This window comes from Phragmites australis, chromosome 24, assembly GCF_958298935.1.
Source record: "Phragmites australis chromosome 24, lpPhrAust1.1, whole genome shotgun sequence".
NCBI lineage: Eukaryota > Viridiplantae > Streptophyta > Magnoliopsida > Poales > Poaceae > Phragmites > Phragmites australis.
Window position 1 is genome coordinate 4,051,848 of NC_084944.1, and position 14,923 is coordinate 4,066,770.

Here is a 14,923-nt window from a genome sequence, read left to right on the forward strand (position 1 = left end):
TCAGACCCTCTGCTTTCCCACTTGAATACTTGACCTGAAGACCTAATGGCTGAAGACTGACGAGTAGGTTCGTCCCATTCTCACGACTGGTATGCCCTTTTCAAACAAGAAATTGCAGTGCTGCTCAGCTGCTGTGCAAGTCTACTGGTGGTACTTGGCAGGTTATTCCCAAGCAAATCGCTCTGAAATAGAATTCGCAATTTGTTAGAACCATACTTCAGCTGGCTCAGACAGTGTCCAGGATGACCGCAGCGTGTGGGCAACTGGGCACTTTCCAGGGGAGCAGCAGAACTTTAGCCTGAAAACGCTAGGCTCTTTCCAAGCAGTCAGAGGGACGTTTTCTTTGCTCAATGCGCACGCATTTGGACTGAGATGGCCATCAGCCCATCAGTTCATTGGTCGGCAATCGAACAATGCACAGCAGATTACACAGAATCCTCTCAAAAAACAGAAAAGCAGATTACACAGAAAACACACCACATTTTAATGTCCATTATCACCAGATATCCTTAAGAAATGTCCGTTATCATCTGCACCGGATCTGTATTTGTTATCCTTACGCAACGCAGTAACCGGTGCTTCGGAAATCAGATACGCCTGATAGCCTGTTCCTTGCCTGATTATCAGAACGACAAATTGAAACAAATCAGGTACGGACTAGGGTTGGCCCAATGGTCGCATGGTATCTTTTCATTAAGAACAGAAAGGAAACGTTTTCTTTTCATAAGCATAAACTAGCGTACACGCGCATTTAACGCAGCCAAGAAATCACTATTGACAACATAGGTTGTTGATGAAGAGAGCGAGAACTGTACTTCTATTATCTTAAAAAAAGAGAAACAGTTCAATTCTCACGCAGACAGGAAAGTGATACGTTGGAAAACAACTAGTCACTTGTAGTTTTACAATTAATAAAGGTGTGTTTAGTTGTCCGAATTTATTTCATCTGGACAAGTGGATGCATATAATTTTGAAAAGATATCTGCTTAGTTATTTGTATCCACTGTTGCAGCTTGACTCAGTAGGTGCAAATATACAATCTTATTCTGATCAGGAGTGCCGTTTAGTTATTTGCATCCATTGTTTCAACTTGACTCAGTAGGTGCAAATATAAAGTCTTATCCTGACAGAGTGAAGCTTGATTCTAGTAAATCGCTCATGTAAATAGACCTACTTATCAGTGTCACAAAATTATCTTCATATGAGTAAAGAATATCAATCATAATCTTAATTCTTACATCCACTAATGTAACCTTAAATTCGATCAACCAAACAGAAACTCAGCTCAGCTTGTCCAAACAGATACAACTAACCAAACACTTTTCTTTTCAACAAATATAACTTCGCTCAACTTATTAATACTAAGACAGATTATACGATACAACTCTACAAAACCTCATCCAGAAAACAAATATACCCTAAGCTCATCCCATATCAGAAGAGTGACATGGGGCACCCTGCATGAGCAACATAGAAGTTAGCGCTAGGCTCCAACTCCGATCGAAAGAAGTCTCCTCTTGCCTTGAAATGGAGTTCCCTACTCGTGTAAGGCTAGCTCCCTTCCGAGTTTTTAAAAGCATTCATGCCTAAGCTTCAAACAGACCCCAAATTGCCAGAGTGGTAAGTGGTAAGGCACCTAAGATCGTACTTTGCACTTTTTTACACTGATGCGCTCTTCTAATTTTGTTTCTCTTTTGAGACGTTTCAATTTTGGTTTTTGTTGTGAGAGAATAGTTGCTCTTTTAATTTTTTTAGGAGAATCAAGCCTAGGCTTAGGTGGTTAGTGGATTTGGTTCACTTCATATCCATTAGGGATCAAACTCCATATTATTTTCTTGTGTATCACACCAAAGCAGATTTTTTTTTTCCAGTAATAGGTGATGTTCACGTCGACCATGAGGCACTTATGATAAATTTGTCAATCTCCAAGTTTGGTATCTTCGATCTTCAGTAAATATTGTATAAGTGCGTACGTGTGGTAGTGAGAGTGTGTGCGTGCGTGCGTCTGTAAGTTGTATTTGTGTTTCTAAAAAAAGATGACTTGCTATCAGGGTTCAAAAATTTATCGAAAACTGGTCAATTCGGTTCGCACCGAATTCTGAATTCGACCAATTTTTGAATTTAAATTCAAAAAATTCACAAAAAATTAAAAAATAGTAGAGAAAATTCTAAGACCTTTTGTGAGAAGAAAAACAAAAACAATGTCCTTTGCATCATATTCATGGTGAGGAAGTTTGAAAAAAAAAGCATGCTTTAAGAAACGTGCAACTCATTTAGTAGGCTTCATGTTAAGGAAAATATTAACATGCAAACACATATTTTTTTATGTGTAGTGTATAACTTAAGAGGATCTATAAAATTAGTTTTAATTTATTTAGAGTTTTTTTTTAATTTTTCTATGATTTTTATAATTCACAAGTATAAAGTAAACATATTAAGAAACAACACTGCAATTAATTTTTTCATGTCTACCATTATTATTTTTACATAAATAATAGTATAAGTAAACTAATAAAAGTAGTTTCACTAATTTTGTAGGTGTGATGAGTTAGTTATGAGTTAATCTAGTTGCAACACATTTACACAATCCTACATGTTACAATAACTATTTAATGAGTTTATGTATTTTTTAAAAGACATAAGATAATTTAATAAGACTAACAAAATTAGTTTCATGATTTTTAGATTAGAAAATAAATAACTATGCATTTAACTAGGTTTAGTAAATAATATTCAACTTTTTATGATTATAAATACTTTTATCATGTAGAACATGTTACAAGGAACCAACAAAATTCGTTTCACTTGATTTGAGGCTCAGATTAATTAGTTATTGATTTACAAGGTTGAGTTATTTCTTTTTTTTTTTGAACTTCACTAAAATTTGAGAAATGTGCTCAGTAGATCGGGAAATTCGACCGGATTTTTGACTATTTCTTCAAAATATGTTCAATGTAGAGAATGTGATTGGTAAATCAAAGAATTTGCTCAGTTTTCGGTGAAATTCAACCGGTTTTCGCTGATTTGATTCGGTCGGTTTTTGTCTCTCATTTATAAATTTGGCCAAGTGAATTTGTCCTAATTCTCACTGAATTTCGATCGATTTTTTTGTTTTTGTGAATTTTAGAAAATCTTTTACTAACTGGTATTGGCTGGTGCATGCACTTATAACAGGGGCCTATCCTATATACCGACACTGCTGATCTGGCGCGAGTTGAATTTCTAGGCACAAAAAATTGACGCTGGTGGGGGTTATCAGATCTGTTTATAGTAACAAAAATGTATTTTTTGGTAGAATAATATGAAGTAAGTGTGGTTGAAAATATAATTTTGTGATAGTTTTGCTGATAGTAGTGTAGTTTTGTAAAAAATTACTCTTTTATTTCAAATGGTAGGATTGTTTGTGGGCTAATATGTATTTCCTCTATCCAGCTAGCTCATGCCTCTCATAAACGGGCCAGAATGCAACCCCACATACCCGAAACCCAATAAGAAACTCCATCCAAACCGAGCCAACCAAATGAGAAGCAGAGCACCTAAGCTGGCCCAAATTTTGCTCGTCTCCAACCAAACACGACCCACCCATAAAACAGACTGATCCACTCCGCGCCACACGATTGGCGAGCGAGCGAACCAGCGATGCGCGCGGGCGGCGGCGCGAGCCCAGGACCCGCGCCACTCTCCACATTACTAGTGCCTGCCGCCTCCTCCGCCACCGTCGCCATGCCCCCGCCCCGCCTCTCCCACCTCCGCCGCCTCCTGCTCCCGCTACGCTCGGCCCCTCCCCGCCCGCTCTCCTCCAACCCCAGCCGCCCCCTCCCCCTCCTCCGCCCGCCCCTCAGCCCCTCCCTCCTCCTCCTCCCCCGCGCCATGGCCGGCACCGCGCACGCAGGTATGCCAGCCGAAGCCGTTTTGGTTAAGCCCCTGTCGCTCTTTGTTGGTGATGAGATGGTGCGGGGCGAGTGCAGGTGTGGTGACGGGATCGGCGGAGTACGAGGAGGTGCTCGGGTGCCTCGCGTCACTGATCACGCAGAAGGTTCGCGCGGGCACCGGCAACCGCGGCAACCGGTGGGAGCTCATGGCCAAGTACGTGCAGGTGGGTGGGCGCCGGTGGGTTTCCGATTGGTTCGTGTCTGTTGTTGTTTTTGTTGTTTCTGACTGGGATGTGATTGCGTTGTTGTAAGATACTGGAGCTGGAGGAGTCGATCGAGCAGTTGAAGGTGGTGCACGTTGCCGGGACAAAAGGGAAGGTTAGCACTGTTTGTGTTGTCGCAGTGTGGGGTTAGACTCGTCTGAAGTTCTGAACTGGTTTGGATGGATTTAGGTGTGCTGTGTGCGGTAATATATTTATCGGTAACCGTGCACAACAATAGTTATTATGAAGTTATAATAAAATCTCAATGGCCAGAGTTGACTGCATATCTGTATTGTTTGCATTTGGCCTGTATTACCCATATGGAACACTGGAATGGGGATTGTTACGACCTTGGCATAGAAACTGCGAATATAAATGTGGAATTATGTATGTTTGATTTTAAGGAGAGTGGGGGAACTTAAACCCATGACCTCAATCACCACAACCTTGTGCTCTTAAACCCATTGGGCTTTGGCGTCAAACAGTTCACTTTAGAAACTTGCATACCTGGCGTAGTTGCCATTTCCTGAGAAGTAAGAATTTGTTTCCAATGAAGTAGTAATGGCCATTATGGATTTCGAGCTCTGTTTGCCAGACTGTAAATGGATTGAATCTCTTTTTAGATTGTTTTGGTCGTTTGGACTTTTGGTGCTCCATATACTATGCATACTCTATATCCTTGCTGCAAAGACAAATGTGCAATGGGGTGTATTTTGAAAGTTCTGGAGCTATTATATCCTTCAGGGTTCGACATGCACATTTTCTGAGTCAATCCTTCGATCATGTGGATTCCGCACTGGATTGTTCACCTCACCACACTTGATGGATGTCCGCGAGCGATTTCGGCTTGATGGGTACTTTTGTCCCTTACCACCTTGCAATCTTTATTCTTTTTCTTTTTATTTTTATCATTTCGGTATCTTTAGTTTGTTATAATTATACTTCAGGACATTTCTATTATTGAGTTCTTTAACGTCTTTGATTTTTTCTTGCTGTCATTATGTACCCTTGTTCTCACCTAGTGTCCTATCTTATTGTGAGTCTATAGGCTGGACATTTCGGAAGAAAAGTTTATAAGGTACTTCTGGTGGTGCTGGAACAAGCTGAAGGTAACTATCCACCTGAGTTCTTTCAAGATGGCTACGTGGGCTCCATCATACTGTAGTGAAAAATATAAAGAAACACCCTACGAGTTTTATGACTTCCTTTGAAATGTTCATCAATGTGGTTGAATTGATGTTCCTTCCAGGACAAGACTAGCAATGATATTCCAATGCCAGCCTACTTTCGGTTCCTTGCACTGCTAGCATTCAAGATCTTTTCTGATGAACAGGTTAATACTTTGCAAACACTTTCTGGTCTGTAACTTTTTCAATCTCGTAGTGGGTTTGGGTAAGCATATCTCAGCCTTCTCTTTTATAGATTTTTAAGACTTTGCCCATTTAAAGGATATATTCGTGTATGTTGGCTCGTTCAGTATCAGACCAAATTTGTAGAAAAGCATTTCTTATGTCATAGCTTTGTTGAATCCTAAAGTTTGCCACCTGCATAATATTTTTCATCACGTTCAGTCAAACTATCTGCAACCTATGCTCTTGACAGATATTATGTATAAATAGTGATCTGTAAAAGGGTAGATATCTGACAAGTTTTATTTCAGAAGCATTATCATTTTTAGGTAGATGAGCCTATTGTATACTGCTCAAATTGGAGAATCGCAGTCATGATGCTTTAATTGCAGTGTGCTCGAAACTTCTTAATTATTTTTGTGGTTTAAGCAGGTGGATGTAGCTCTGCTCGAGGTTGGTTTGGGAGGGAAATATGATGCAACAAATGTGGTATGTGGCATTTGTATTCATCATTTTCTAGTCAAATAGTGCACACTAGTATAAATTGTTCAAATGACATAATCATCAACCAAAAAGGAAGCTGGTAGACAAGTACAAATTTTGTCAATATGTTGTCTTTACTTTCTAATTTGAATGCTGAATATTTGCAACTGGACTTTGTCTCCAAAAAGGTTCGCTGGGATCTCGGTGCAGGCTATGGTAGATCAGTTGTACTGTAGTTTGTTCATCTTGCCATCTAGGTTCAGTTGTACTCCATGGAGAGTCTGTTTGAAGTTTACGCTGAGTGCATGTTTCGTTCCATTTTAGCTTGTTGGGATCATTGTCGATATCCTGGCTTGAACAAAAGCTGAGGAACATAACTGATATGTAAATTAAAACTTTTGCAGGTCAGAGCACCTGTTGTTTGTGGAATATCATCCCTTGGATACGATCATATGGAAATTCTTGGTTAGTCTTCAAACTGAAAGAAGGAATACCTTGCAATCTTGGATCCTAAGGAAACTTGTTTGACTCTGCCAATGTTTCTTCTGGATCATGAGCAGGAAATACACTTGGAGAAATTGCTGGAGAGAAGGCCGGAATACTTAAGGTTTTTTGCCAGTTATTTCTGAAGATATTTATTAAGACATAGAAAAAGTGTACCATATTTGATCTGCTCTCACATTTTGTAGTTAAAGCTGATTGTTGTTTAATTTTTGCTTGGCCTCTTTCTTCAATACAGAAAGGAGTTCCGGCCTATACAGTTCCACAGCCAGAAGAGGCAATGTCTGTACTGATGCACCGAGCGTCTGAATTGGGTGTATGTTACATTCCATGTTGCACTTTTTTTGGTTGCCACCATGCCCTGCAGTTATTAATGTGTCCATAAACATGATTACAGTTCAGTACATTTTTTCATATAAGTAACTTAAATTCTTTAAAGGTTTCTCTCCGAGTAGTCCAGCCTTTGGATCCTCAGAAATTAGAAGATCAACCTCTTGGACTGCATGGTGAGCACCAATACATGAATGCAGGCCTTGCAGTTGCGTTGGCTAATACCTGGCTTGAGAGGCAAGGATATTTGGACCGAATACATGGCAAACATTCTGTAAGTACTCCAAACTGGTATGTATTTATTGCGCCTCAAATTATGTTAGTATCAGTTATCATGCTACCAGGAAATGCAGGGTACCTTGCCAGATCAGTTCATCGAAGGGCTGTCAAGTGCTTGTTTGCAAGGCCGAGCACAGATTATTCCAGATCCACAATTGAACTCAGAACATGATAAGCATAGAAATTCTTCATTGGTTTTCTATTTGGATGGGGCACATAGCCCAGAAAGCATGGAAATATGTGCAAGGTGGTTTTCCCATGTTACGAATAGCGATGGAGTGAAAGAAGTTTCTTCGGAGCAACCTCATAGTGGCAATAATTCTAAAAAGGTATGCCTTGCAGTGGCAGTCTTTCTCGTTAAATCAATGTTCGAATGCTTCCTCTCTCTCTCTCTCTCTCTCTCTCTCTCTCTCTCTCTCTCTCATATTCTATTTTTCTTTACTACTATAAACATCCTCTCATGGAACGCTTGCAGATTCTTCTGTTCAATTGCATGACTGTAAGAGATCCTCAGAGATTACTTCCACGTCTTCTAGACACATGTGCTCAAAACGGTACATCAATCGAACTTCTTGTTCTGTTTTGGAGATCTTGAACCATATAATGATTTCCTTCCGTAGTTACTCACATGTATGGGAAAAACCAAAGATTCTCCTGGAACAATTGCTTTGCATGTCATGCAGAACATATATCTTATGTTTCCCTTGAACAGTTTAGCTAACCAACAAGTTGAGCAGTGTGTGAATTTACTGGCATAATTCGTCTTTGCTCATTTTTCAAGATCAATGTATTTTCATTATGAGTTGGATAGATGCTTCTGTTGCTTCTATAATGATGATTAGCGATCATTTTGCTCAGGGCTCCACTTTGAGCAGGCCTTATTTGTGCCAAACCAATCACAGTACAACAAGCTTGGTTCCCTTGCATCACCACCTTCAGAGCGTGAGCAAATTGATTTGTCATGGCAGTTGTCACTCCAAAGGGTGTGGGAAAGCCTGCCTCATAGCAATAAAGGTTGTTCTAAACTTCATCTTAAAGCTTTGTTTAATTGCCAGCATGTCTTTTCTTATTAAAACAACACAAATCCATTGAGTTGAAGATGATATATGGACTTGTGTGGGAATTATGCAGGTCTAAATGGTGCAAACTCAATTAGGACTAGCTCAGTTTTTGAGTCTCTTCCACTGGCAATCAAGTGTCTAAGGGAAACTGCTCAACAAAACCCATCGACTCAATTTCAGGTGAAAGCGTATGCTATAGTTTCAGTAATATTCTCTCAAATGTTTACATCACTACTGCATCCTATCGTGTGCATCTGAAGTCTTTGATCCATGATCCACTCGATACTTGCTACTCTTTCATGGAAATGTATAATTCACTGCCAGTTTATCACATACGCTGTAGCAACCTTTATTGGTTCATCATTGTCATGTATTGTTCTTCATCCTCATAATCTGCATGCTCGTGTGCGTGCATGTGTAAGTTTTTTTTCGTTCTGCTATTCCATTATCTGGAATAAATATCTAACATCTTTGTTAAGTGTGCATTTGTTTTATGTTTCTTTGGTTCTTCTATTCCATGACATAGGGATATTTCCTTTTTACGTTTCTCCTCTTGCAGCTGCTTTCCCACTTGACACTGATACGTTTGCATTTGCACACTGAACCAGGTCTTAGTTACTGGATCCCTGCACCTCGTTGGTGATGTCTTGAGATTGCTCAGGAAGTAACTTCATTTGGAACGGCACATGGTTCAGATTGAAGTGGCTGCTTACAGAATCATTAACTGGAGCCTATTTTGATTTAGGATACACAATATATGACCTGGTTGGAAAAATGGAAGAAATTGAAAGGCGTTTTGATTCTGATGCCAAGCAACTGTAAACTTGTTCTATTTCTTCAGTTTTTTTTCTTCTTTTTTTGGGCAATGTGTGCCACTGCAGCCTAAGTCCAGAAGAATGCAACCCAATTTTGAAATGTACAATCAGTGAATAATATCATATCAGGCATATCATTAATATATACTTGTCTGGAAAAGTAATGTTTTCTACATTGTCTGTTCTGTAAGTGTTTGTTGTGGCAAATTGCAGATACCTTTTGCGTTTGCATTCCCTGTTGAAGGATAGAGATTAAAGCGATAAATTGTCAATGTTACCACTTGTCCTGCATATCCCTATTGTACTTTGCACAGATGTAGAACTGACATGAGCACACTCTTTTGCAGAATGAATTCTTGGGAGTGAAAGCAGATAAAAAAAACATCCTGCTTGCTTATGGCCCTAAGCTAAAGGAGATTTAACACTTAGGTGAGAGACAAAAGGTAGGTACATGGGTATCCCAGGTCTCACCATTTTTTCTTCTGTTCTTCCAGTTCAATGACCGTACTAATTACAAAAGTAATTATGTTCTGATCATTCATAGAGCTAGTTTTTTTTTCTTGTTCCTTTAAGCTTGATATAAGCTTATTTGCCATTCTCTCTTATTATTTCTGAAAAAGCCATACTTCTAAAAAAAGGTGAATGCCATGTTTTTTACATTTAGTATTGTATGATGAAGTGCATGTTATTCGATATTCATAGCATGTGTGCTCATGAGCATGTTTTGTGTGTTTTTTTCTGGATTTATTAAGATTGCACGTGTTTTGTGTGTTCTGGGTGCACTAAGAATACATTGACCAAAGACAGATAACACTGGCGTTTTAGTTTGTTGTTACTTATGCAGATGTCTAAGTATAGTCAAACACTTTGTGTAGGAGAATAACCTCAAATTAGAACCATGTGAGGAGTAGGCGCCAAAGTTAGCTTTTATGACGTGGGACTTCTAATCTCACCTCTCTGACCTTTTCCTCTGGCTTGGAGCCTAGCCTCTTCTATTTCTCCCTCAAAATTTCCCCCCACAAATCAGGATTCAGGCATTGCATTTTAAAGCCTTCAATCACTTCTTGTGCTCTTTGGCTTTCTTCTGCATCTATTGTGTTGCAGATTGAGAGCCAAAGTCAAAGCCAACTCTTGTTAGCTACATTTTTTGCTTGGTATCACTGCTGAGAATATCAGGATGACACAGGACAAGTGCAAGGCTTGTGACAAAACCGTGCATTTCATTGATCTCCTCACTGCAGAGAGCATTCCATACCACAAGTCTTGCTTCAAATGCAGCCACTGCAAGGGCACACTTTCGGTATGCCTCCTCTTGACTTTTGCACCCCATGACGCACAGTATCGTTTTCTCATGACCTCTATGATGTTCTGAATTATACGCTGGGCGTGAGATGATGTTAGATTTTGCTAATTCTAGATGTGCAGCTATTCCTCCATGGTCTTTACTGCAAGACTCACTTTGAACATCTGTTCAAGGAGACAGGAACCTTCATCAAGAACTTCCCCACAGGTAAGTTTGATTTGCATCACTGTTCTTCCCCTGTGATTGTAATGAAAGCACAAAAGCAATCTTATTGCTATATTGCTTGTCTTGCCTTTCAGGTGAGAAGGCAAACAATGAACAGGTATCGCACTCTCACCATCTTTCTGATTATTGTTTTGTTGAGTTTGGTTAGATATTTCCTAGACCAGAGCCCATATTTGTCATGAAAAGATCATGAAACACATATGGCTGTGATCTCAAAAACGCTCCCAGTATGATTGGTCGTCCTTGCTGTTCATTCGATATTTCAAAGGTTACAACCAGCAACATGTGTTAAATTTGTGATAGATGGCAGCTCATATATCTGTTTTTGTATGGTAAGCAGTCTAAGGTCCCCAACAAGCTATCCGCTATGTTCTGTGGAACTCAAGACAAGTGTGCTGCGTGCAAGAAGACTGTGTACCCATTGGAGAAGGTACGAGCCGAGCGATCGTAATATCTTTGTTTTGCTGTATATTTGTGTGTGGAAACTTGCATATAACGGCAATGGAATGAAACACTCATGTCTCAACTTTTGACTAATGAAATTCAAGTAGAATGCATGTGCATGTCGATTACATCATTTCAGTTTTTGGTGGACTTCACCGGATTTCATTATTACAGTTTTGACTGCATAGCCATGCGTCTCGTATTGCTTTGCTTCTGAATCGCAAGTCTGAACTCTGAATGTCTGACCGTTTCAATTCCTTTGCAGATGACCTTGGAGGGTGAGCCCTACTACAAGACCTGCTTCAAATGCGATCACGGCGGCTGCCTCCTGACAACCGCCTCGTACGCTGCCCTCAACGGGATCCTCTACTGCCAGAACCACTTCTGGCAGCTGTTCAAGGAGACGGGCAGCTACGACAACTTGCTCAAGCTTGCATCGGGGAAGAACGCTGACGAACTCGAGGCCGCAGAAGATCCAGAGACGGCGGCAGCCACGGAATAAGCGTCATCATAGCAGGTACCGGAAGCCGAATAGGATCAGCACTCATCAGAACCTATGCGTGATTCACGCAGGCATATACATGTCCACGTTTTGATGTAGTCTTATATCACTGCCTGTTTTTTTGATCCGCTCAACACAAGCGTTTCTGGTTTTTACATCTTTCATCTTGGCTCCTGCAGTCCTGGGTTCTGTATCTGTGTCGATATTCGATGAATGAGAACAAAATTTGCACAGGAATGGCAGAAACTGAACACTAGGTGATGTGCTGGATTCTCCATCTATTTTTTACACATAAAATTCCCCTCAAATCTTATTTGATATCTCATGTAATCGCGCCGTCACCAAACATGAACTTGTGCATGCACACGATTCAGGACGTTGGAATTTCACGCGGAAAACGTACATGGTTTCTTACATTATTGTGTCAATTATGGATTGCTTGGAAGATACATCTCCAATGTAATGGTTTGACTTCATTCGGTTCTTTTAGCCAGTGTTTGGTTGGTCAGATTATTCTATCTTATTTTTTCAGATATTTGGTTGGATGATGAGAGGATAGCCTGGCTCCTATAAGAGAATATTTTTTTAGATACTGGATGAAGAGATCTTAGAAAAAATTTTGGACGTAGCCGTCTTACTCGGGACGTGAGGATAACGGTAAGTCCAAAATTCTAAAATAGGTTCGTTCTATCCTTCCTACTAAATAAATATTTGAATTATTCTATCTTTAATATATTAATAGGATCTATCTTTCTGTAACCAAACAATACCTTAGGAAACAATGATAACCAAACACTACCTTAGGAAACACGGTTTGACTTCACGGTGCTTTTATACTCCATAACAGGTTTTCAGCAATGTGCACCCGTGATGTTTTCCACAAGTTTTTTCACACCAATTATGCGTTTTTTACGATCTCGAATGCCTTTTCTGTTTCTTCTAGCTATTTCATAACACTGATGTTGTTCCAGTGAAGCGTCACCGGCGTCGAGGAAGAGCCGACGTGGCCTACGGTCCCGTAGCTCGCAGTATCACAGCTTCACCTTCTACCGCTGCACCGGCCGGTGGGAATCCCACATCTGGTCAGTCACGGAGTCACATATACACCTCCCTTTTTCTCTTGGATACAGATGCTCGCACACAAGCAGGCGCCGCCTCCCCGATGGTAGTGGGCGGAGCGGCACTGCGAGGGCCGAGGGCGGAGCAGCCAGGTCTCCTCCACAACCGTCAGGGACGAACGCAAGTCGTGGGTCTCCTCCGCTAGCTCCCTTCTGCGTCGCCGTGGGCGCCCTCCTCCCGTCCTCTGTCTGTCTGCAGGCGGCGCCGGCGGTGGCTCCCTCCTCTTGTCCTTTGGCTTCCCGCAGGTGTCAACGGCTCTGTCCTGTCCTCTGCTAGATCTCTGCCGCAAGCCTCTCACCTCCCTGAATCTCATGGTAATCTTGTGTGCTAATTACTTACTGGTAATCTCGTGGTAATCCTTGATGCATTGTACTTACATGCACAAACTTGAATGAGATGCCGACATGGCTAGCTCGGCTCATAGCACTGTGCTGACTACTTGCAATTGAATTAGCTACAAAGGCGTGAATGCGATTGATATGGAGCACCACATCCAACCTCTTCGGATCGAATTCAATGGCCCTCTCTCCACCAATACAATGAGTCAACTTTTTTCTCTCTTCCTTCCCCTCCCGATCGAAAAAATCAATCGACCCCACAACGAGATCGATTAGTGCACCGCAGACCGGCGCCTCCTGTTGAACGTGCACACGCTGCCCCCACGTTGCTCCCTTCACTCTAACGGCGTCTTCGCCCCCTCCTCCTCGACGGCATCTCCACCCCGTCCCCTTCAGGGAGCGCACCACGGGGCTCTCCCCAGTGGTCGCCACCACACCCGCCTCGATGTCAGTCCGCTCGATTGCCACCCTGCACCTGGCAGCGTTGCCGAGCGCAACAGTCACAGAAGCCAGCGACGCGAGGCATCCAGCAGCGTGATGCGCCTTGAGCAGCAGCACCCACCTGATCTGATTGGTGTTCTTGATGTGGCCACCCTTGCGGCAGACGTCGGCGGCCAAGAGGTCCTCATCGTCATCCAATGGGGAGATCTCAGAGATGGACTAGTCGGGGTTCTCCATCTTGAACACCAAGTTGCGACTATAAATATTTGTTCGTTCATGTCCAACATCTGACGCAATAGTCTCATATGATTGTAACTGGAGATGTGCATAGATAAATAAGTTACGATCATATGATAGAAAATAATATAGTTGCGACCATACATATTTGTAGTAACTAACTTATCTTATGGATCGCAACTATACTGCTTTTGGGATCGTAACCGGAGGGTGATGCAACAGTATGTGCACAATACCAAGATATGCTATCAACTCAATTATTACTGTTGGAGCTTTATGGTGCTGACTTCAAAGGCATGAGCAATCATAGGATTGATTTGCTTTCTGTCATCGCCATAGTAATTATCATTGCTCCACTCATAGTAATCTTGCATGCTCTATGCATTTTATAGTACTAATGAAAAATCAAGATAAGGTAATGCAAAAGTTTTTGTTCAGACCTTCTAAATTTGTTTTTTTAAACAAAGGCCAGTGTTTGGTGTCCTTCATTTTATTTTTTACATTTGTCATCTACCATCTATCTATTATGGGTGCAGACATGTTTTTTGCAAGTTGACATCTCATTATATTTGACTTACTAGGTACTCATACAATCAGATGTATTTGAAGTAGCTGCAAACATGAGAGAAAGGTTTGATGGATATTCTGATGTCTTTGAGCATGTTGATTGTGTTGATAAAGATCTTCAGTGTGACAATAAAGGATGGCTTCTAGACAACCCAATGGGAATCTGGACAGTACGAGAAATCCATGCTGAGCTAGAAGGAGCAACCATATACATGAGGATGTACCAAAAGACTAGAGATGATTTGCACTGAAGGTTTATCAGTTCGGTGGATGCATAAGTTATCCAAGCAGTAATGACTTATGTCTTCTTGTTTGAATCATGCATAACAACAACCATTGTTTTTCAGCATCAACGGTCTATTTCTAAAGCAAGTTGCCATCAACACATCTGATAGTGTAGTAGTGCAGAGTCTCATCTTTGCTCTTATAGTTAAGGACATTCTTATGTTTGATAGGACATGACAATTCGCAAGACAGTTTATTTGTTGTGCTAAGCATACATATGAAGTATGACATATGCTAGCTGTATTCTTTCTAGATTTCAGGGCCGGAATGGCTCTCTAGAGATCAGAAGGCATACAATTTTAAGTGGCAATCCACATGAAGCTATTTGATGCAAGGTAGGATTGCCCAAACTTGACTCTTAGACACATTGGTAAATACAGTATGTCTTTGGTTCAGAGTGAAAAAGGAAAGGACGTCAGGCCATTCCACTTTAAACCAGATGTTTTGAGTTTTAGATCAGTGAGTTTCTTCTGTTGTAACACCATAGAGTAGGATAATGCACATTTTGC

General features: G+C 41.0%; 1 protein-coding gene and 1 pseudogene across 2 annotated transcripts; both read left to right on the forward strand.

Moving 5' to 3' along the window:
- The first annotated feature begins 3,582 nt into the window (after positions 1-3,582).
- On the forward strand, positions 3,583-9,128 carry LOC133907101 (folylpolyglutamate synthase-like). 2 transcript variants are annotated; one of them, XM_062349125.1, is made up of 16 exons: positions 3,583-3,892; positions 3,969-4,096; positions 4,185-4,250; positions 4,880-4,989; positions 5,184-5,244; positions 5,385-5,468; positions 5,917-5,973; positions 6,372-6,432; positions 6,528-6,574; positions 6,707-6,784; positions 6,908-7,072; positions 7,152-7,406; positions 7,553-7,631; positions 7,936-8,091; positions 8,209-8,318; positions 8,747-9,128. In XM_062349125.1, the coding sequence occupies exons 1-16, from the start codon at positions 3,640-3,642 to the stop codon at positions 8,804-8,806; spliced, it is 1,770 nt and encodes a 589-aa protein (XP_062205109.1). In that variant the 5' UTR covers positions 3,583-3,639; the 3' UTR covers positions 8,807-9,128. The 2 variants fall into 2 exon arrangements, with proteins under 2 accessions (XP_062205109.1, XP_062205110.1); XM_062349126.1 differs by having other exon boundaries at positions 3,584-3,892; positions 3,969-4,086.
- A 154-nt stretch (positions 9,129-9,282) lies between these two features.
- Positions 9,283-11,683, forward strand: LOC133907102 (LIM domain-containing protein PLIM2b-like; annotated as a pseudogene).
- The last annotated feature ends 3,240 nt before the right edge of the window (positions 11,684-14,923 follow it).

Bases quoted from the DNA above. Each gene is read 5' to 3' on its own strand.
- LOC133907101 (XM_062349125.1), top strand. From the start codon at position 3,640: ATGCGCGCGGGCGGCGGCGCGAGCCCAGGACCCGCGCCACTCTCCACA. The intron at 4,251-4,879 runs GTTAGCACTGTT...TATATCCTTCAG, and splicing joins TTGCCGGGACAAAAGGGAAG to GGTTCGACATGCACATTTTC. The intron at 5,974-6,371 runs GTATGTGGCATT...AAACTTTTGCAG, and splicing joins AATATGATGCAACAAATGTG to GTCAGAGCACCTGTTGTTTG.